Raw genomic sequence first — 23,202 nt, forward strand, 5'->3', positions numbered from 1 at the left:
TTATCCACATAAAAGGGGATCTGAACTGAAAGGCAGACTGGCTCAGCAGGTGCAGGATCAACAATTCTAAGTGGTGCCTGAATCAGAAGGTTTTCAATCTCATCTTTCAGACATTCAGCCTTCCTTCAACTGACCTGTGAGCACATCATACGGACACAGAGAAGTTGAAATACTTCACCAGGGAGACAATTCCAGATCCATGGGGATAGATGCCTTATCACACAGTTGGCCACAGGACCTACTATACACATTGCCACCCTTTCCACTGCTCTTGAAGGTGGTCCAGAAAACACAACAAGAAATGGTTTTCAGACCATATAGACCTGAAATTGGAGCCTCTACTCAAGCTTCTGTTGAAATCAGGCAGTTTCCTCACAATGTCTTCTTCATCCAGACCTGGAACAGCATGAGCTAACAACCTGGCTATTGAAAGCGAAGTGCTAGAAGATCTGGGTCTGTCCTCCAGAGTTAAGACATTGCTTTCCTCTAGGACAGCATCAATACTGAAAGCGTATTTCTCCATCAGATCCAAAGTCAACAGCTGCCAAGAGCACAATGCAAATCCCAGAAATCCAGGAAGCCCAGACATTTTGGATTTTCTCTAAGAAGGCATAGACAGGGGTCTTCATTCCAGTACCATTGCACATCAGGTGTCTGCTCTTAATAGCATACTCTTTCGCAGGATCCTTGGGCTCCCTGGAAGACAACCCTCACGTAGCCAGATTCCGCTGAGCAATCCAGTCAGCCAAACCAGAGGCCAGACCACTTTTTCCAAAATGGGGCCTACAGCAAGCGTTGGGGGCCTCGACAACCATCCCTTCAAGCCTTTGACCTCCAGGCTGGCATTTTACTAATCCATTAAGACTTGTTTCTTAATAGCTGTCACATCTGCCAGACAAGTGTAGGAGCCGGCAGCCTCATCTATACAGGAGCCTTATTGAGTGTTCCACAAGGACAAGGTAGTGCTCAGGATGACAGAATCCTTTTTCCCTAAAGTTAATTTCTCCTTCCATGCTTTCAGAAAGGTTCTTCCTTTGTTCTATCCAAAACCACTACATCCAAATGAAAAGACGCAGCACACCTTAGATGTCAGAAGAGCGTTGAAAGTCTCTCTCAAGCAAACAAACAGATTCCATGAGATCATGCTCTGTGTCCTTCCACCAAAAATGCCAGGGACGCAACGTCCAAGTCCTCCATTCCTAAGTGGATTAGACTGTGCATTGTGGAATTCTACAAAGCATCAGAGGCTCCTGTTTCAAGGTGCACTCCAGAAGATCCCTAGCAACCTCATGGGCTGAATAAGCAAGTGTGCCCACTTAGAAAATTTGCCAAGTGGCAACTTGGTCTATAGCTAGCACCTTCATTAAGCAGTTTAAGGTGAACTGTCTGCCTACCTCCTGCAGGCAGTAACCCAGAAATAATGCACACTTTAGAGTGAGCTTATGAAAAAGAGGTGATACTTTCTTTCCTATCAAAAACTTTTTTCTTAACCCTCCCTACATCCAGTCACTGCTCACTACTTCCCAAACATCCAGAATTATAGGAAACACAGGGCTGCAGAACGGAAAATTTCTTACCAATAATTCCCTTTCTACCAGAAGCTCCCACACTTGTACCCACTCTAAGTGGCTCATGAGCCAAAGGCCAGATATTAAATGAAATCATTACCACAAGTGTCTGTCTTGGTCTAATGTACACAGTTCTTTCATTACATTCCGAGTATTCGTTAAGAATGTTATGTACATTTATAGATTTAGAATAACTCATCTGGTGGCAAGTGGGAAAAGAGACGGCATGGCCATAGCACGCAGCGCCAAAATGCTGATCCACCTCCAGGAGCTGCAGAATAGAAGAGAGCAGCCCAGACGTGCAGAATTGTGGTAGTCACTGCTAGCAGACAGGAAATTATTGGTAAGAAGTCTTACAATCATACCAACTTGATCACTAAGAAAAAGTTGCCATCTTACATGCAGCTGCCTCTGAAATCTTTTTTTTTTTCCAATGAAAGTGAACCTCTGGATCTAAACCATGAGATCCTGGGTATCGGTGGTTTTCCCAAATTCAAGATATTTTTGTGAATTCAGAAAGGTCTGCCATTACCAAACATGTAGGTGAGTTTGATCTAGCAGGACTTAAAAGCTCAATCAACTCTTTTTGCCCGCATTCTCCAAATATTATTGTAGCACTTAGGAACCCCAGTCATGGACTAGGACGTCATTGTGCTTCATAAAACAAAAAGATGGTCCCTGCCCCAAAGATCTTACAATTTAAGTATAAAAAGACAACAGATGGATTCAGACTGACCAACAGAGAAGTAAGTACAAGGAAACAATGAGACAGTACTGGTCAGTATGACAGTTGTCTCAGCAAACTAGCATTCTAACCACTGCCAAGATTTTTGTAGGCATCATGACAAAGGACAGTTTTAAAGAGGAGAAGAACAATTAAGTGGCTTTGAGGTTGTTTACAGGGAGCTCTTTCCAACCATGAGGTGCAACATGGGACAAGGCACTAAAGCGCTTGTTTGAAAATTTAACCAGTGGGTGAAGGAGGCTGGCATCGTGAGTCAGAGGTGGGAGTCAACCTCTCAATAGTGAATCAAAAAATAGGTAGCATGGGGATTAGCCGTGAAGGGCCTTGAAGTAGACTAATACCAGGAGCACAAAACCAGCCATTTACCTGGAGAGATGGGTAACAGACATCCTGCCTTTATTTCTTTTACACTCCTATTGTATGCAACATATTACCCAGGTGAACCATTTAGTTAAATGATTCAGGATGTTTTTTGCAGATGCTGTACCCCTGATCATTGGGTGCCCTAGGCTGTGAAGGCATGTGGAACTGTATGTTCTGAGCAGGCTTGCTCTTCGATCCTCAAAACATCTTGTATGATAAAAGTGACAAACTTCTGCCATGCCCTGTGGTTCCCCTAAGGAGTCTTTCAAAGCAGAGTATTTTCAACGGAAATATCTAGTTCTAAACACTAGCCAATCTACAAGCGAGTGACACCATGTTTACCAATTTGGTAAGTATTCTACTAATTTGCAAACTGACAAAAGTAGAGGAATTATATATTTGGAAGAAAAAAAGGGTATTTTCCCAATTCTTTCAAAATTAGCTTATCTACAGTACACACAAGAAAAGTAGACCTAGTAGCAGTTATACAAATCCTACACAACATAACTAATAAAGCTAGCAGATCACTTAAAATGATTGAAATTTGGGCTTTTAAAAATGTATGTTTTTCGGATTAAAGAACGCCATCCCCAGAATAATTTTATTGAGTACATACACTTGAAGAAATCAAATATTTGCAAAATAATTTATAAAATGCCACAATGAAGTGTCATACTAATCTTTTCCACAATACATTATACACACAAATACACCAGCCATAGACCAATATACTTGTCTGATAAAACCAGGGTGTGTTGGGCACATATACATTCCTCTTTTAATGCATGGGCAGCAATGCACTTGAATCAGACTTTTGCCAGAAGTACCACTAGGTGGCACACACATCCCTGCTCTCCTCATGCCCAACCAAGAGTATAAAAGGGGCATATCTCCATTTCTTCTCACAACTTATGCCAATATTAACCAAAGTAGCAGGGAGGGTCCTGGAACGCGTATGTGCGCAACACATCTCGAAGAACAGTTACTGTAGGTAACTAACCATTTTTTTCTTCAAGTGATTGTGCACATATACATTCCACTTTAGGGGTCTCTATAGCACTTCTCTTACAGGTGGTGGGACTTCAGATATTCTGAACAGAGACTGCAACATGGACTTGCCGATCTGGCAAGAGTGATGGTATAATGTCAGGAAAAGGAATGTACAGCCGACCATGTCACCACTACACCTATCTCCATTATGGGAATGTTGTTCAGAAAGGCTGATGAAGTGGAGTTGGCCTTGGTAGAATCAGCTGTTACTCTAGTGCAGAAGATCATAGCAAAGCTTGAGACAGTCAGAGATCCAGGGTGATATACACTGTTTTAACACTGGCTGACCTTTGACCCTTTTGGCATAGGCTATGTAAGGCTTACTAGAGAGGTTTTGAACACCCTAGTGTGTTGAGGTAGAATGGCAAACATCTGAAATATAAAGTGTTTCCTCTACTTTGGAAGAATGAAGTGTGACCACAGTGAAGTGTCGCTGGAGGGGCTATACTGAGAATGCTCAATCAGGACAAACTGCAAAGAATAGGGCAGACGATCCCCCAAACTGGTGTTCTAGTCTTCTAATTAGATTCACCAAGCCAGTAACAAAACAGTTTCTGTATTATCTTACTGGTTACCCAGAAGCTAAAATATATTTCCCTTTAAGCAATCCAGTCTGACTCCCATCCACACAGTCAAGTCCATAAACTGAGAGTTACTTAAAACCTTATATAAAGTTCTACCAATCGCAAGAGATAGGACACATTACTCACCAGGTCAATGAATATTTCAGATCTTACCCAAATACACAGCTATAGCCAATTCTTAACTAATCTTAAGATTTTTTTAAAAAAATAGGAAAGTTACTATGTTTAAAATATTATACATACAGATATGAATAAAGTTTTTAGGTCAGTTTCATAGCAGAGATGGTGAGGCTGCTGGTTTGTACAAGTCCTTCCAGAATCAGTTAAATAGATTCTATATAGGCAGTCCATGTGTAGAGTTTGTTCAAATTCTTCCATGAGAATTTGCAGGGATAATACAGAATAGACCTGGAGACCTCAGTCTTGCAACTTGAACTTCCCCTGACAAAGTTTACGCAGAACTGAGATAGTAAGGATCAGGTCCCAAAGTTTTTATAGCTGAAGCTCAGCTGATAAACCTTTTGGTAGCAAGTGATCACAGCAGGCATTTCTTGGATGAACAATAGGTAATATACATTGCTGCTTTGAAGTAAAACTACTTCTTAGGCACACACTGGTAACTAGTTGCCTTCATTAGCATAAGGCAATTAACTATTCAAACGGTAATCATTCATAGGTAGTATACTACAAACTTCAAAGAGAAATAAAGAATGATATTACACCACAAGTTTCATCTAAATGTTAATTTTTTTTTTAAACTCTGAATATGATTTAGTAATGAAACATTACAGGCAGGAACCAAAGTTTAGCTTCTATAAGTTAATTAGATCACACTGTTAAGCTTCTAATAAGATATAGATAAACAGACAAATGCAATTAGTATCTACTTCTGATTCTCTGACAATACAGTAGTACATTTAAAGAACGCTACTAATTTAGAATGGCTTTGCTAACTATCCTCAAGGAAAGGCCTTGTTTACCATTTAAATACTTTTCTAGTATGTCCTTAAAGGCTGATTTTGGGTCATTTAGCCTGCTGGTTGCTTAACCCTCACTGGCTCAGTGTCACATGAGGTTTAGGAAAAAATACTAGAAACTGAATAGATTGATTCAATTCAGGTAAAGAACTTCGGATGCCTTCTCTCTTTTTCAGTTTTCTGACTACCCTGGGGGTTAGAGGACCTGGACAGAATATATTAGCAGCTGACCAGACATGAAAAAGAAAAGCATCTGTCATGGAACCAGGAGTGAGGTCAGCCCTGGAGCAAAACCTTCTGCACTTGTTGTTCAGGTTGGTGGTGAATAAATCTATAATCAGATATCCCCCACTGCCGGAAGACCTGGAGAAGGATGTCCTTTCTGACAGACCACTCATGACTGTCAACAAAAACCCTGCCTTTTTTACTTCACAATGGCGTTTTTCACTTCCAGGATATAGAAAGCTTTCAGTGTCACTTCATTTCCGATGCATAAGTTCCATAAACAGATTGCCTCCTGACACAACTGAGTAGATCTGGCACCACGGGTCTGTTGAGAGGACACGTGGCACTGGAGTTGTAAATAACCACTTGCACTACCCAATTCTTGATGGTGGGCATAAAGGTCTTGAACACTGGCTCACCGTGCCAGCATGTGTATGTGGAGAGACCCTGTGACGTTGTGCAGTCTATATGGTTTTATAAAAATATAAGTGAATATAATGTAACTGGGATATGCTTCATGCAAAAGATCTCTTGTAAGGTATCATTACAAAGCTCATAATCTACTGAGTGTGATCATCCTATTTGTAGAAATGTACCACTCTTGTATCTAAAATTATAAATATAAAACATAACTCTGAGGGCCTATTGTAATTATGTAAAGTGTGGGCCATTAAGGATGGTTTGGAATCTTGATGACTCCCATTGTCTGCAGATGGCTGTATTTACCTGTGAGTCTTCCTGTATGTGTGTGTGCTGGCAAGTGAGTAATGAAGTCTTGCAGTGACATGTGATCATGTCACCTGAACTGGAATCCATCTTTAACCTGGTGCTTTTCCAGTGAGGGGGGGTGGAAACCCAGAGGGACAAAGGGTTCCCGCCTTATGCAAAAAATATATAAAGGGGTGGAAAAGAACAAGGGGGGAGGAGCCATCATGAAGAATCCCCTAGCTATCACCTGAGCTGCAACAAGAGCTGTACCAGGGGAAAGAATTGTGCCCAGGCCTGGAAGGTGTCCAGTCGGAGAAAAAAAACTTACCGAAGCATCTCTGAGGGTGAGATTATCTGTATTCAGTTTGATTAGGCACAGATTTGCGCATTTTATTTTATTTTGCTTGGTGACTTACTTTGTTCTGTCTGTTACTACTTGGAACCACTTAAATCCTATTTTCTGTATTTAATAAAATCACTTTTTATTTAGTAATTTACTCAGAGTATGTATTAATCCCTGGGGGAGCAAACAACTGTGCATATCTCTCTATCAGTGTTATAGAGGGCGAACAATTTCTGGGTTTGCCCTGCATAAGCTTTATGCAGGGTAAAACTGATTTATTTGGGTTTAGACCCCATCGGGAGACGGGCATCTGAGTGCTAAAGACAAGCACACTTCTGGGAGCTGTTTTCAGGTAAACTTGCAGCTTTGGGGCAAGTGATTCAGACCCTGGGTCTGTGTTGGAACCAGACGGAAGCGTCTGGCTCAGCAAGACAGGGTGCTGGAGTCCTGAACTGGCAGGGAAAACAGGAACAGGGGTAGTCTTGGTACACTGGGTGGCAGCTCCCAAGGGGGTTTCTGTGATCCAACCCGTCACAGACCCTTCTTGAGATGACCACAGGCTTGTGCACTCAGCATGCCAAGCTGTGTGTCCTAACCACTCACTGATGCATCCATTACTAGAGTCATGCCTGGCTCAGAGGGTAGAAAGGAATACCCTCGCAAATGTTCCATGTCCCCAACAACTACTCCAGTGACTGAAGCATTTGGGGGAATACGTAAATCCGCATGATGATGAGGTGAAGTCTGGCATTCAGTCACTTAAGTGCACGATGCCATATGCCCGAGAAACTATAGGCAGGAATGTTCTGATGCGAGTGGGTTGGACTTAAGGGTTTCAACCAGAGACAGAGCAGGTTGAAACCTCGTCATCACAGTTGTAGCATCAAGCTCTGCCCCAACGAATGTAATATGCTGTGTCAGCTGCAACTTTGACTTGTCCAAATTCAGTTTCAGGCCAAGATGATTGAACAGCTGTCTCAACGAGGATGTTGTACTGCACATGGACTCTTGAGGCTCTAAATGCCCAATCAAGAAACACTTAAGTGACAATGGACTTTGAGTCTCCAATCCACATCTGAGGAGCCTTCCTGGGAACCTTCAAGGTAACATGTGAGCAATGGCTGCTCTACCTGCAAACTGAGTCAGGCATGGACATGTGACTCCAAACTCCATCTTGCTGCTGTGATTGTCCACAGTAAGAACAAAGGGGTTCTTCCACATGGGAGAGGATATAAAATGTCCTGGAAACCTCTCCATTTTGTCTTCAATCCTGCTTCTGACCTCTGGAGGAACTGAGCTTGAAATTGAAGCTCTGAACAAAGGACTGAATGACCCATCCAAGCTGGAATCTTTGTAGTCCAGAGACTTGATTGGTTTAAATCAGCAGTAATCCCATCAAGCCTGAAACAAGCCTGAACTATGAACTTTGCAACTGTTGTATGTATCTGATTCCATTTAACCCATTTTAACTCATCTATATTTTTCTTTTTATGAATAAACCTTCAGATTTTAGATTCTAAAGGATTGGCACCAGTGTGATTTGTGAGTAAGATCTGACTTGTATATTGACCTGTGTCTGAGGCTTGGTCCTTTGGGATCGGGAGAACCTTTTCTGTTTTACTGGGGTATTGGTTTTTATAACCATTCATCCCCATAAGGAGTGGTGCTTGTGGTGATACTGGGAAATTGGAGTGTCTGAGGGAATTGCTTGTATGACTTCTGGTTAGCCAGTGGGATAAAACCAAAGTCCTCTCTGTTTGGCTGGTTTGGTGTGCCTTAGTAGTGAAGGACCCCCAGCCTTGGGCTGTGACTGCCCTGCTGTCAGCAATTGGTCCTGAATTGATACTCTCGGTAGTCCTGAATTGATATGCTCAGTAGTGTCCTGCCAAAGGCCGTTTTGTTACAGTGGCCAACTTCTCTTTTCAGGTACTGAAAGACCTTGAAATCCTCTGGGGTGAAGAAGTGGACTCAAGTGTAAGAGTGTCATCCGAAGATGAGGAAATATGTGGAAGGACATCTAGGGGTTCCTCCATGATTCCTTCTTCTTTAAGGGTCCAATCCTGTGGTGAGGTGTACAAGCTAATAAGCCTGCTCAATAGGTTCTTGTACAGGAGGATGAGGGATCTTCTTCCCGTGAGAGACACTGATGGGGCCCTAAGTTCCCTCGGGACAGGCCATGACCAGCAAGGCCAAGAAGGGTATTTTGCGTCTGGGTTGTTCAAACAGGAGGACACCATATGGGGGATTCCTTATAAAAGAGAACCATTACTTAGAACCTGCATCCCTGCTCCATGGCCAGTTCAGCGATCTAAAGAGTGTGAAGGTGACATCTGTCCCTCAGACTCTGAGCCCAATGAGGAGGTGTAGGACTCTTATCAATAATGGAGACACTGCATACATTATGACAATAAGATCCTTATGTTACAGAGTATTTCAAACCCAATGAAGTCTACCTAGTTGACAAAGTTTAACCCTAAATTTGGTAATGGGAATGCTACTCGATACCTAGAACTGAAACAGCCTTAAACCCAATAAAATGTAATGTCAGGATTGCTGACTCCCTGTGCCAAAAGAATATTCTAATCTGTAATAGTAACTACTGAATGCACTGAACTATAAGATATATGTTTACAGGTTACATTTTGAAAAAATTAGCAAATAAAATGCAGTAACATTCAACACTGCCTAGAATATTAGCAGTTCCAATAAATAATGCCACTACCTATATACTTATGAAAAACTAGTCAACTGTTATGACTTCATATTATACTTGGAATCTTCTCCTTAAGTTAGCTAGAATTGTCAGATAGCACTTCTCAAGTAACTTTAAAACAAACTAGCACAAAACAATTGGCCAGTATTTAAACAATCGAACTTGCTTTAGGCAAATAAAGCCTACTCATCACATTCAGCCTTTTTGAAATGCAAATTTGACATGTTATAATCTCCTCTGACAAACTAAATTCCTTGATTTTGAAATGCAATGAAGTACTCAACAATTAGTTAAAGCTATGCAGCTTTTAACATAAAAAAAATCCCACTAAGTTTTAAGTGAACATTTTACTCCTTTTTTAAAATGCTAACACTGTAGAGTATTTCTTTGTGTGAAATCCTCAAAGAGGTCCTATTTAGATATTTTTTTAAAAATAGGATCAAATACCATCTAATACATTGCTTTGATACAGTTTATTCCTTAACTGGAAAGCAATAGTAACAAACCTAAAGTAGAAACAAAATATTTTTACAAATATATTTGTAATTCCACGGAAAAATGAACTACATCAAATAGCAACAACGTCACCACTTACAAATGCCACTTCCCTAGACACCCTAATTAGGAGTAGGTTACTGAAAACTGGGAGCTGGAGTACAAATACTTGTACTGTCCTCAGTCTGAGTCCTGGGTGTTGATTTGGAAGCACACTTACGAACTTTCTTCTCTGAAATTGTACAAAGGAAAACAGGCTAAAGTAACTTCTGCTTCATGAAAAGATCAGATGTAACCTGTGGGCGTTTTCTGTCATGTGGTAACAAGCTGTGCAAGACAAAAATGTAACTTAACCTCTCTGAGAGCAGCTTATTTGTTAAATTAACCCTTCACTGTCAGGATCTGTGGAATGCCACGATATACAAGCAGTTTGCATTAGATGCAACTGAATATCAAAGCCCCCTATAATGTAACAAACTTTATTCTCTTCGAATATTGCTAAATTAAACTCCGAAGGGACCAGAAAACAACCGCATTGGTTAAACTACAATATGGTCGTATCAACCTCTTCCACAAAAGGAGAAAAGAAGAGACCAAATACTGAACTTTTTTTTTTAAACTAAAAAGTACTCTTCAGTAATTGTAAACTATTGTTACTATTAAAAACTAGATAAAACCTATTTCAATGTAAAAATAAAATATCTTCAGTCTGTTTCCCTCTTTCCCTTATAGAGTCAGTTTCTTCCATTTGTATGGGGCTTAGCAACAGGGGGGGGAAGAGAACAATTTTTAAAGACAAATCTAGTCAATCTCAAATTTTACGTCTGCGCTCAAGGCTCATTGTCAAATAAAAAAAAAATCTACAAAAATCAGCAATGTCTCTTTACAGATTATTAATACTCTCAATTGTAGAAAAATTAATAGAACTACTTACTGTGATTTTGATAGCTTTGTTCAGAACATTTACCCATTCTACTAGGTCCTGCTGATCATTGGCTTGTAGAAAATACTTTCTCATCCCCGCATTCATAACTGTTAAGATATTAGAAAGTAATTAAATTTCACTGAAAAAATAATTGAAATCAGTTTAAATACTCAACTTGGATTACTACATCTTCCTCCTCTATGCAATACTGTAACAGAAATCATCTCATGAAACTTTCACTACTTTAAGTTTACACGTAGCTAGATAATTTTTTCAGATATGAATTGTGTTTTTCCAAAAACTTTCCAATTAATACTTTACTACCCAACATAGAAATTGCTGACAAAAAAAAAAAAAAAAGCCATGAAAAAACCTTGTTTTAATAAGAGGTCGCCATCTTATGCAGTCCCTCCTTGACTCAGTTTAGTCTAAATTTCACATAACATCCAGCTTTCATGCTTGTTAAGCGTTTGGGTATTTCTCTTTCCAAACCTTTGACCAATTATCTTTGGCAACAAGTTTTCCTCCCCCAACTATTCTTTTGTGTTAAGCACAGTATCCACCTGGACTAACCTGTTTGGGGGTTGGGATAAGCTCAAACCTACTAAGTGTAATCAAGCTGAGGGTCAACTATTACTCCCTAGCTATCAGTTTTTAATGACTTCTAATCACCCTTTTGAATTTGTCGATTGTACTATTGGAGAACTGATGCACAATCTGAATTGTTAATCTGTCAAGGCATGTTAGCTCCACACTTCAACATTACTGCTCCCCACAAAATGGCTTATTTCTCTATCAAGTAGGATTTTCCACTGGATGTTTTCCAATCCATCACACAAAGACAGAGTACTGGGTTCTTTTCTAGCTTGCACATAAAAGATTACTGTTTATTTCTATTATCAGAGCACCTAGGAGCACTCAGTCATGGACCAGGACCCCATTGTGCTAGGTGCTGTACAAATATGAAATAAAATATATTATAATCTAAGTGTAAGGAAAGAGACAACAGATGGGTACAGACCAACCAACAGCAGAGCACAAGGAAACAATGAGACAATATTGGTCACCATAGCAAGCTGAGGTCTCATAACAGCAGGCTTATTTTTGTAGGCTTATTGGCAAAGGACAGTCTTAAGGCAAGATTAGAAGAATGAGTTAGTTTTGCAGATGTTTACAGGAAGCTTCTCCCAAGCATGAGGGGCTACACTGGAAGAAACACAATGGTGCTTGTTTGAAAATTTAACAAGTGGGCAATAGAAGCTGGCACCATAGGCCAATCAGAAGTGGGAATCAACCTTTCCAATATTGAATGACAGATAAGTCATGAAAAGCACTGAAAATGAAAGCCAGTGGAGTATGCAGAGTGGGGTGACATGGTCAAAGCAACAGGCTAAAAAAAGGAGCTTTGCAGCAGCGTTCTGAATGGATATGAATGGGGCAAGATTACAATTGCTGAAGCCAGAGGAAAAAATGCTGCAGTAATCAAGATACGAGGTAATAACCTGAATGAAAGTTTTAGCTATGGGGATAATCAGAAAGGCTGCATCTTAGTGAAGTTATGCAGAAAGAATCTGCAAGATTTAGACATAGCCTAGATATGAAAACCTAGGGAGAGGTCCAAGTCTAAGATGACATTCAGGTTATGGGCCTGAGTGACAGGCAGGATGGTGATGTTGCCCACAATGCTTGAGAAAGGAAGTAGCGGGGAGGGCTTAGGGGAGCTTTGTTGTAGCCATGTTGAGCTTGAGCTGATTGCTAGAAATCCATCGGAAGATGATGTGAGACAGGCTCAGATTTTAATTTCAACAAGAGACATGTATCTGAACTGTTGAATTGAGTGTGTGTGTGTGTGTGTGTGTGTGTGTGTGTGTGTGTGTGTGTGATTTCCCAGAGACAAGGTGCAGAAGGAAAGAGAACGAAAGCAAGGAACCCCTACAGAAAGTTGGAGAAGTATTCTCTGAAGGACATGCTCAAGGAGCCCTTAGAAAGGTAGCAGAACCAGGGGAGGACAGAATTACAGAAGCCAAGGAAGGACAGGATTTCAAGAGCAGCATATGTCAGAGGTGGCTGACAGCTAAAAAGAGAACAAGGATGGAGTGCTGGTTCTGAGTTTTGGCTACAAAGAGATCACTAGACACTTTGGCAATTGTGTTTTCAATTGAGCATAAGGGGTAAAAAAGAGATTGAAGAGGGTCTAGGATGGAATTGGAGGAGAGGACCTCTAGACCAGAGGTGGGCAAAGTACGGCCCGTGGGACCGTCCTGCCCAGCCCCTGAGTTCCCGGCTGGGGAGGCTAGCCCGCGGCCCCTCCCCCGCCGCTCCCCGTCTCCCACAGAGCCACGCCACCATGCAGAGCGGCAGCATGTCTGGCTCCGGCTGGCGCGGCAGCCAGACATGCTGCTCTGCTCGACATGGTAAGTGGTAAGTGGGCCAGGGGGTTGTATAAGGGGCGGGGGGCAGTCAGGGGACAGGGAGCAGTTGAATGGGGCGGAGGTTTGGGGGTGGGGGCAGTCAGGGGACAGGGAGATTGGATAGGCGTGGGGTACCAGTGGGCCTGTCAGGGCACGGGGGTGTGGATGGGGTCGGGGCAGTCAGGGAACAGGGGGCGGTTGAATGGGGAGGAGGTTCTGGAGGGGGCATCAGGGGATGGGAAACGGGGGGGTTGGATAGGCGTGGAGTCCCAGGGGGCCTGTCTGGGGATGGGGCTGTCAGGGGACAGGGAGCAGAGGGGTTGGATAGGGGCGGGGGATCCCAGGAGGGGGCAGTTAGGGGACAAGGAGCAGGGGGGGTTGGAAGTGGGAGCGGGTGGATAGGGGGCGGGGCCCAGGCTATTTGGGGAGGTACAGCCTTCCCTACCTGGCCCTCCATCCAATTTTGCAACCCCAATGTGGCCCTCGGGCCAAAAAGTTTGCCCGCCCCTGCTCTAGACAGTGATTGTAAACAGCATGTTCAATTATCTTAGAGATGAAAGGGAAAAGAAGATGAAGTAGGTGGAGAGGCAAGTGGGGTCGTGAATGGGTATTTTTAGTTTCTCCCAGTAAAATATGATTGTATTTTCAGGGAAAAAGAGGATGAGGAAAGTGAAAGATTAAGGAAAATAATAAGGTATGGGATGAGAATAGGTGCTGGGGATATGGGGTCACTGATGAAAATAAGAGGTTTGGAGGAGAAGAGAAGATGGAAAAACTTCTGCATCTGTGACTACAGAGAAAGAGGAAAGAGTTGTAAGAGGAGAAGGGATAAAGCCGTGTCATATTTTGTCAATTTTCTCTTGATCCTATGCAGATGAAGTGGAAGCAGGAGGGGGATTGTTTAAGGACTGAGTTGATGGTTATGAAAAAACAGTTGTGATAGTAGGTGTAAGACTGAATTAAGTTGGAGAAGTAGAGTTGCTTAGGTAGCACGATGACAGAACTGAAATAGAAGAGAACAAATTTGTAATGGAGGAAGTCAGAAAAACACAGATTGATTTTCACATTCCAGGTGGACTTCACTTGCAGTTTTAAGTTATGAACTGCATAGATTTTAGATAGCCAAACACTGAACACTATAGTGCCATTTTTACAAAGTTAATTTTCAGAGCATAAGCTTACTTTTATCCCTGGAAGACTAAGTCATGAGCAAAGCACAGCACTCTCAATGGATATTAGGTGATTACTGGTACAAAGTGATTCACTACTGTGTTTGAATACACCCAAAACACATTTTAATAAGAAATGCCTTGTGTACAACTTGCTTCCCATTTTTTATTACAAAAATTACTTATAGAAAAATTAGAAAAACATTTGTGTCTCTAGATTTTTTTGGCATTGTAAGACTGCACTTCCTAGACAACATCTTAAAAACCATTGTGAAAAGAACATTTTTATGGGAAAAAGTACAACATACACACACTAATACACTTAAGGGTTGCAAAACAGTACACCTTGCAAATTTTGTCTAATTTAGTACAATAAGCATCAGTACATTTCCTGCAGGCTATAACTCAATTATAATCATCTCTAATTCTAAAAGAAACATTTAAAAAGTAGTATATAAGTCTCCAAAATTGTGAGGCTTTAAATATACTTTTATGTATATTAAGTAGTTAGCCTTTAAGCCATTATTTTCATATTTACAGTTTGCTTAGAGAAAATTCTCCAGATACAACTGGATCCAGATAATTATCACTGAAGCTATCCAACACTTTCAGTTTAGCAAGGTCTACTACCCTCCCAGGCCCTGCCCCCTTCTCTATGAATCCTTCTTGGATTATAATACCTTCACTATGTGCGAAGACAGTTTTCAAGTAAAGCCAGTTGGCAAAAAAAAGTAAGAAAGGATGGACTATTTCTAGAATGTGGTTCTGAACAGACCACAACATGGCAAAGATACTAACTGGATGAAATACAACTAACTAAAAGTTGCACAATTTACCATTTAAGTTATAAAATAGACATTCAAATTACTACTATTAAATATTGACAGACTAATACAAGTAAGACTGTTCTAATTTGAAAACGTAGCATTTAAGTGACAACTTCAACAAAGATCAGACTAATATTTCTACTTTTTGTCCTGGGTAAGAAGCATGATCATGAACTGCATGAACTTTGAGGCTCTATTTAATAACTGGTTTTATTTAAACTAAAAGTTTGTTTTTAAAGAAAATATTCAAAGCGTGTACAAAGATTCTTATTTTACTATCAGAATTTAGCAGTCTATTGACTCAAGCCAATTCTTATTTTACCTGGCAGTACCAACAATACTGCCTTTTCAACCGAGGCTGTGTCTAGGCTGCGCTACAGTACAAACTATGGAGATGTGAATTGCAGCGCGCACCAAAGTGCTATGCTATATTTGCTCTGTGTGGATACTGCTAGCGCAAGCCTAGAGGTACCCAGCTCTTGTTGATGTAACGCTCTTCAAACAGGATTATGTAAAAGCAAAACTAGGTAGGTAACTTTTAGTTCACGCCAGCAGCATCTACACAAGGTAGTTACAATTCAGCACTTTGGTGTGTGTGCTGCAATTCACAACCCCATAGTCCAAACTGCAGGGCTATATAGACAAGCCCAGAGTAAAGGTCAAGGCCAATACCTTAACGTAAGCTACTAATCAGTAGAAGTAGGAATAGATCTGGTTTACATAAAACAAAGGGACTAAAATCTTTAGTGGACCCTGCCACATTAAACCTTCACTCAAGATTGAAACCTTAGGCAGAACAGCAAAATCAACTTATTTTGTCATAACGCTCTAGTCCACTGCTGCCCACATTGCTCAGTCAGTAACATTCTTAATGATCCATTACATTTTCACAAGCTGGGCTCAAACTGACAACAGTAGTGTCAACTGTTAATCCACAATATCCAAGACTGTGGAACGAGAATGTTAAAAATTTACTACAGTAACACACTTGCAGCAAAAAGACAAAAAATTGCCAAACTTATTTAAAATATAATTCTCAAAATATTTTCATAATTTAACAGAGCAGAAACAAAATGTGCATAAGCTTAGTTTGTTTGTTTTTCCTTCTTTCTTATTTTACTTGGCAGAACCAACAATACTGTCCAAGACTAATTACACCAAAGGAGGACAAATTACACCTATCTTTTCAACAGAGGCTGTGTCTAGGCTGCGTCACCGTACAGATTATAGAGATGTGAATTGCAGTGCGCACCAAAGGCCTCCTTAGAAAATTGCTTTGAGCTGACCGGGTAACACAAACCCACCTTAGAACTGGACTACATGGTCAGCTGGAGATATCCATGGTGCTGGGAAATCCCCAAGTGGCCCCATAATCTTCAGACTCTAGCATGAAGTGCACAGTCATAATACTGTTGTGTTCTGGAAGTCTTCAGCCATCTCTTGGGGCTATTGTAGGCAGGTATTAATTATACAGCAGCCCTGAAGCTTCTCTAACTTTCAGAGGGGATTCAAAAGAGCCTTCAGCAGTCTCAAGAATTGGGGGAGCCACCTCAGTGCTGTCCATCCCCTCAGTTTCTGTACTGAACACAGGTAACTCAGATGTGAGGATTGAGACCAAAGTGCATAACATGCTCTTCAGAGAAGAAATGCACAAATTGTACCTGTCTATTTTCATACTATGTTGTTCTTGTAACATAATTGTATGGGATCTACAGTCAAGTCTTGACATATTAAACATCAAAAATAGCAGCTTTTAGCTTCAAAAGAACTAGTGAGAAAAAATGCACACAGGTGTTTCCAGTGACAGGCCCCAACATCAACATGAGTTGTGCCTCTGTAGGGTAACAGGAACTGTGTCTAAGCATCTGAATGTGCAATCTGCTTTTTACAACTGCACACAGTTTGCTACACATTGAGAGGAAGCAGCACAGAGGAATACTAGTGTGTCTTTTGCAGTAGTGTGGATCTATAGCTGTGCTCCCATAATACAAGGAATAGTTAATGGAAAGGGGAAACAAGCTTAACATATACTTTTACTTAGAGTGTTCTAGAAAGTATATCCTAGATATATCTCCAGCAACTAGATATTTATTGAACAGCTGTGTCAAAATATTTCTTTGAATATAAATACAAGGATAGGTTTTCAGAGAGAGCAGTTATTCATCCCAGTTTTTGCAGAGAACTTTCAAGATCCAAATTGCTTGTCATAGGATTCTAGATTATGATAAATCCTGGACAAATGCCATTTAATACATTAAACAGTGGAAGAAAAGGAGAATAAATGTGTGCTCTTAGAAAAATAATCAGAGCTATAAATTCACTTTATGCTAAAGGATTAAACTGCCAGTAAACCTAGTAAACAAAACATTTTTCTTAAGCATAGCATTAACCATTAGACAAAAGTTTAAAACATCAGTGAACAATTTGGCAGGCATCGTTAACAATGGTGTGTCAACACAATTTTTTTCTCTATAATACAGATTAAAATAGTTCAGTTACTTGCCTTCAGAGTTGAATTATCTATGTCAGGTACCCTGAAAACAACCCATCTTCTTTAATTAATTAGTTTGCCTACTGATTCAAAAAAGCCGCAAAACATCCCAGCAACAGCTGCCGGCTAGTCACTTGTAGCTCAATAAGTTGCAGTTTTAAAAAAGCCATTAAAAACTCATAAAAGAAACCCAACATTCTCCCTCTACATTAGGAAGGAAATCAGGAATATAAATAAATTTAGAACAAACACACACTACCGGTAGTACCTAATATTAGAACTGCAGAACATAAATAAATAAATAAATAAATTTAAACCAGGTTATTTTTAAAAGAGCAATTTGACAGATGTGTAATACATTAGAACTTACCAAAACAGAATTCTGCCTTTGGCCTTAGCTTAGTTGCATCGCTAACCTAATAAGAAAATTAAACATGTATAATAAATACAGTAAGTGACATTACATGTAATATAATATACACACTAGATATTGTACAAACACATTCAGTTTAAGATTAAAAATTCAACATTAGACGGAAACATAAAATATATGCTTCTATTCCTTACATTTAAGGACCCAAATCATTCCTGGAAAGTGAAAGCCACTCCTTGACACTTGTTGGGCTTTAGATGCTTGGCAGAATTCTCTATTTTAGGATTTTAAACTGCTACCCATTAGTAGGATTTCAGCATAATGAATGTGAAATCAATAGCAACAGCAAAGTGCCCACTGGACTTCATGAACTCCAAAAACCTTTTTGGGGTAAAAAAAACCTGGAATAAGGATTTTGTTTTTGAGTTTTGATTTTATTAACCGCCTTCCTCCCCCAATGCATTTCTAGTGTCTCATCACCATAACACTCCTTTCACTGCAAACCTGATTTATGCACCTTTTCAGATTTAGGACTTGAAATTTCAAGAAGAGTTGTGTAATTTAGAGGAAATTACGCAATTAAGAGGTGAATGAAGATAGTTGTAAGCACATCTATGGTAGTTTCCCTGGACATCTACCTACCCTTATGACCCAATGTCACCCAAAGTTAACCAGAATACAAGAAGACTGGAGAATGGATTGTAGAAGATAGTAAACAAGGAAAGTAAAGATATCAAGAAAAATTGGAGGGGGGAAGAACAGGAATGAGATGTATGGACAAGAAAAGGCAATTTCATTTTCCCATTCTTGTTATTTCTTACAGGACATTGTAACACTTTCCATCAATCTAACCTCAAAATTTTCTCCCTTCTGCTCCATATTTTCTATGAATTTCTTAGAGTACCCCTATATATACACATCTCTACCCCGATATAACGCTGTCCTCGGGAGCCAAAAAAATCTTACCGCGTTATAGGTGAAACTGCGTTATATCGAACTTGCTTTGACCCACCAGAGCACGCAGCCCCACCCCCCCCAGAGGGCTGCTTTACCGCATTATATCCGAATTCATGTTATAACGCGACCCGATGTATTGGGGTAGAGGTGTATTTAGTTTCTGATTATGTTGTTTCCAGAAGTTTCCTGCGTTGATCTTTAAGAGATTATATGATCTGCAAACTATCATATTAAATGAGCATTCTTTCTTTTGTAAATGGCTTCAGTTTCTCAGAGGCAAACTGGAACACAGATCAATAGGTACAGGTTCAAACTAGAGTTCATCCTGAATCCATAGTTTAGAATACTAATTCTATTACATATAAGGGCAAACAGTTGGAATTTAATTTTTTTGAAGCAAATCTAGACAAGTATCACCAAGAAGCTGGTAAAAAGAACACCTAGACAGATTTCTGCATTCCTTACTGCTTTGACTAGCTCTAGTGCTTTTAATGTTTCTTGAAACTTCAGGAGCAGTAACCACATCACATTTCCCCTCCCCCACCCCTAAGTATAATATCAGATATACCCCCCAAAACTACTACCTGTAACTTAATAGGTAAGGCTAGATGGAACCACTTAGTTTGACCTTCTGAATAACACAAGGCATGGGATGTCCCTGAATTAATTCCTGCTTGAACTAGAGCATAACTAAAAAAAAATCCAATCTTTATTTAAAAAAGTTGCCTGTGACACAGAATCAACCATAATTCTTGATAAATTGTTCCAGTGGTTAATTACCCCCATTAAAAATTCGTGTCTTATTTCCAGTCTGAATTTCTAAATTGACTGAGTTCCTTGAGTCTATAAAATATGTTTTCTAATCTTTTTATCCTTCTTCTGGCTTGTCTCTAAACTCTCATCAATTAAAAGTATCATTAAGGAGTTCTGGCATTTTCATAATATCATAGTTGTTAATATCACCAAAATCTACTGATAGAATTACAATCTTACAGTCTAGAAATATATCACTTATAAGTCAACTGACATACCTTTGAAATGTAGGTAAGTTTAATGGCTCCAACAGGTGGAGAGCCAGAGGGAAGGTTCTATATTAAAAAAAGCACAATAATATGGTATGAAACTGAATTATCCTCCTACCACATAACATGTTCAATATACATGCATCAGATACAAGGAAGCTAATCAAAGCTTTATGAACAAAAAAAATTCTATACAGTTGCATTCACAATACAACATTCAACACAATGTATGCTTTAACAGGATTTAAACTATTCGGTTTCATTTATTAAACAAACATCTGGCAATCAACTAAAACTGAATGGTTGTTGGAAATAATGCTGGTGTTAATTGTTTCAGAGGTTTATGTATTTTACTATAGGAAAAAGGATTCTTGCAGGTTTGCATCCAGGAAATCCTCCTAAAAGCACACTTTTTCCTTAACAGATGTTGAGTCAAGATGATGGCATCTTATGTATTTTAATAGAAAAGAGACATTCATCCACTCCTTAGCTACCTGCAAGAATGCTTCCCTTATGTAATAGTACTTTCTAAAATATATTAATATCCTAGTCTCTGGCAACAATACTAAGTGAACTGGAGGAAAATGGGAGGTATACAAGTTCCTTACCAGCAATGTTAAGCCTACAAGCCTGATTGCAGTTTGGATTGTGACAGTCTCTTGAAACTAGAAACAGCAACAAGTTCCACACACTGGCCTATTTAACAGGTATTTGTGTTATTTTTCATAGCAAGTCTATAGTTGGGAATTGCAATTTAAAGCAGCAAAACAATTATGTACCGTTTACGGCATTCAGTGGTAAAATATGGTCAACTTTCTATTTAATTTGTTTCCAGTGAAACTTACTGTGCATCTCTTTATTTTAATCATACCTTCCATTTTCAGTTCACTTCTATTCCATAATAGAATATTTTATGTTAAAAATATAGGTACGGACAAAGACAGAAACATTAACAAGAAAAGCTATGTCGTGACCTATTTTGGGGGTTAAAAATGGAATGAAGCCATGTTTGTCATATACATATTTCCCTATATTTATTCTCCTCCCACCACAAATTCTGACTCAAGTTAGTCTTTTCTAATTTATGCTGTCACTCACTCCCCTACCCTTGCACGTCCACACACAGTTTCAATGTTTTACCATACACCTAGTAACCAGAAGACTAAATCTACTAATCAGATTCTGATAGCAAATGAGGAATGCCCAGCGCAACTCCCATATAAAACACCTGCCCCTCCAACAACTCTTGGAAAAAGGGACAGTGCTGGAATCCTTACTGTGCACTGTTCTTAGACTCTCTTTTCATTGGTCTCTAGCTAAACAATAACTGAATCTAGAAGTTCCTCTCCCCCATTCCCTTCTGTTTGCTGGAAAGGAGGAGTACTCTTTGTTCCCCTTTCCCATTCCAGAGCCTCTTGGATGGTGCAGGGCAGATGGTCTGTTATCTACCTCTTTCTTCAGCCTCTTGGCTACTGCAAGTACTATTCTCCACTACTCTGCTTTCCACCTTTGCCTCTAACTCTTCCTTCCCAGTGGAGGTCTTCATTGTGTGCCCTGCAGCAGTTTTCTGAAACAGCAGTGTAAAATTTATTTTTCTTGTGATAAGACTGATTGGTTTTTACTCTGCTGCACATCAAACAGCTCTAAGCAGTGACAAGGACACAAGTAGTTTTGCAGGCTGAGGAAGACGACATAATACTTAACATTTATTCACATTTGAAAGATTCCTTGCAACCATAAGGGCAAAAAACTTTACATTCTGCAGAAATTGACAGTGAACCAAGAAAGCATCCCTCTTTCTTTTTTGAGCCTGTGTGTGGCAGGACAGTTTTCATCCCAATGTTGAGGAAAAGCTATTTTATCCGACACTTCACCAACCGGAAAGCTCTATAAACCGGCATTTCTGATCTTCATTGAAATACCGGCTTAGTATCCAGCTGGCGCAGGGCCGGCAGCGGGTTGGGGTACAGGAGGGGGTGCGGGATCCAGGGGCCACTCACCTCAAGTGGCAGGCAGTTCTGCGCCCTGTCCCCACCCTGAGCGCTAGCTCCAGAGCTCCCATTGGCTGGGAACAGCGGCCAATGGCACCTGTGGGCGGGGGCGGCACCTGCTGTGCCTTCACCTAGGAGCAGCTGGGACAGGTCGCTGCCGCTTTCAGGGAGCCGCCCGAGATTAGCAGCCCCCAGATCCGACACCCCGCATCCCCTCCTGTGACCCAAACCCCTGCCCTAAGCCCCCTCCCACACAAACTCCCTCCCAGAGGCGGCACCCCACATCCCTTCCTGAACCCCAACCCTCAGCCCCATACCCCCTCCTTCACCCAAACTCCCTCCCCCTCTTAGTTAACTGGCATTTTTTACTTACTGGCACCCACTATTCCCCCAACATGCCAGATAAAACAACTTTTACTGTATTCTGCTTTTACAGCCTATATTTTGGAATAACGAACACTGTGTACAGATGTGCTGCTAAACACGGTCTTAGGATCATTCATTTCCTAGAAAGTCCGAGTACATTTACACAACGGCAAATACAACCTTCCCTCCACTCACACCTTTCAGTAGATGCAACAGAGGTTATGCTTAGGGATCTACCAATTTCACGGCCATGAAAAAGGTGTCATGGACCGTGAAATAAGCCCCCTTGAAAACAGATCTCCCCATGCTACCAGCTGGGGTGCTCCTAGCTGCAAGCCCTGGCCAGGCTGGAAAGGGACATGACTTGTCCTTCCCCTGGATGGCCTCTCTTAGGGGGAAATCAGACCCATCTCCGAGTGCCTCCCCCTGCTTCAAGAGGTTCCTGTAGCTGGAGGAGGCGGGCTCCATCTCCCTCTGCTGCTGGGAGCACCTCAGCTGGGGGCTCCTAGCTGTGAGTCCCCCACCAGGCTGGCGAGGGAGAGGATGGTGAGTGCGCCTGGTGCCAGGGCCTGCTTCATACAAGCTCTCTGAAGTGGCCTCCACAGAGCAGCTCTGCAGCCATTTTTTTTCCGGGGGGCGGGGGGGGGAGATATATCTATCTCATAGAACTGGAAAGGGCCCTGAAAGGTCATCGAGTCCAGCCCCCTGCCTAGCAGAACCAAGTACTGGTTTTGCCCCAGATCCCTAAGTGGTCCCCTCAAGAACTGAACGCAACCCTGGGTTTAGCAGGCCAATGCTCAAACCACTCAGCTATCCCTCCCACCTCATTCTACAGCTCAAGAACGAATGAGTGGATTTTTAACTTCAGTCAAAACCCCTTCATCTGTGTGCGAGCACTA

At 40.9% G+C, this 23,202-nt stretch overlaps 1 protein-coding gene across 14 annotated transcripts in view; it reads right to left on the bottom strand.

The window, feature by feature from the left end:
• The window catches only part of PLEKHA1 (pleckstrin homology domain containing A1), an 82,915-nt gene that overhangs the window by 33,345 nt on the left and 26,368 nt on the right, over positions 1–23,202 (bottom strand). For 10 of the 14 annotated variants that reach the window (XM_005305892.4, XM_005305894.3, XM_008166296.3 and 7 more), the window contains exons 3-6: positions 19,956–20,012; positions 17,965–18,010; positions 10,706–10,803; positions 9,872–10,003 (exon numbers count right to left, since the gene is read on the bottom strand). In XM_005305892.4, coding sequence (XP_005305949.1) covers positions 9,872–10,003; positions 10,706–10,803; positions 17,965–18,010; positions 19,956–20,012 — 333 coding nt within the window. The remainder of the gene's footprint in view (positions 1–9,871; positions 10,004–10,705; positions 10,804–17,964; positions 18,011–19,955; positions 20,013–23,202) is intronic. The other 4 variants (XM_005305895.4, XM_024103572.3, XM_008166298.3 and 1 more) reach the window with 1 other exon arrangement.

The sequence above is a fragment of the Chrysemys picta genome, chromosome 7 (genome assembly GCF_011386835.1).
Source record: "Chrysemys picta bellii isolate R12L10 chromosome 7, ASM1138683v2, whole genome shotgun sequence".
NCBI classification, from domain to species: domain Eukaryota; kingdom Metazoa; phylum Chordata; order Testudines; family Emydidae; genus Chrysemys; species Chrysemys picta.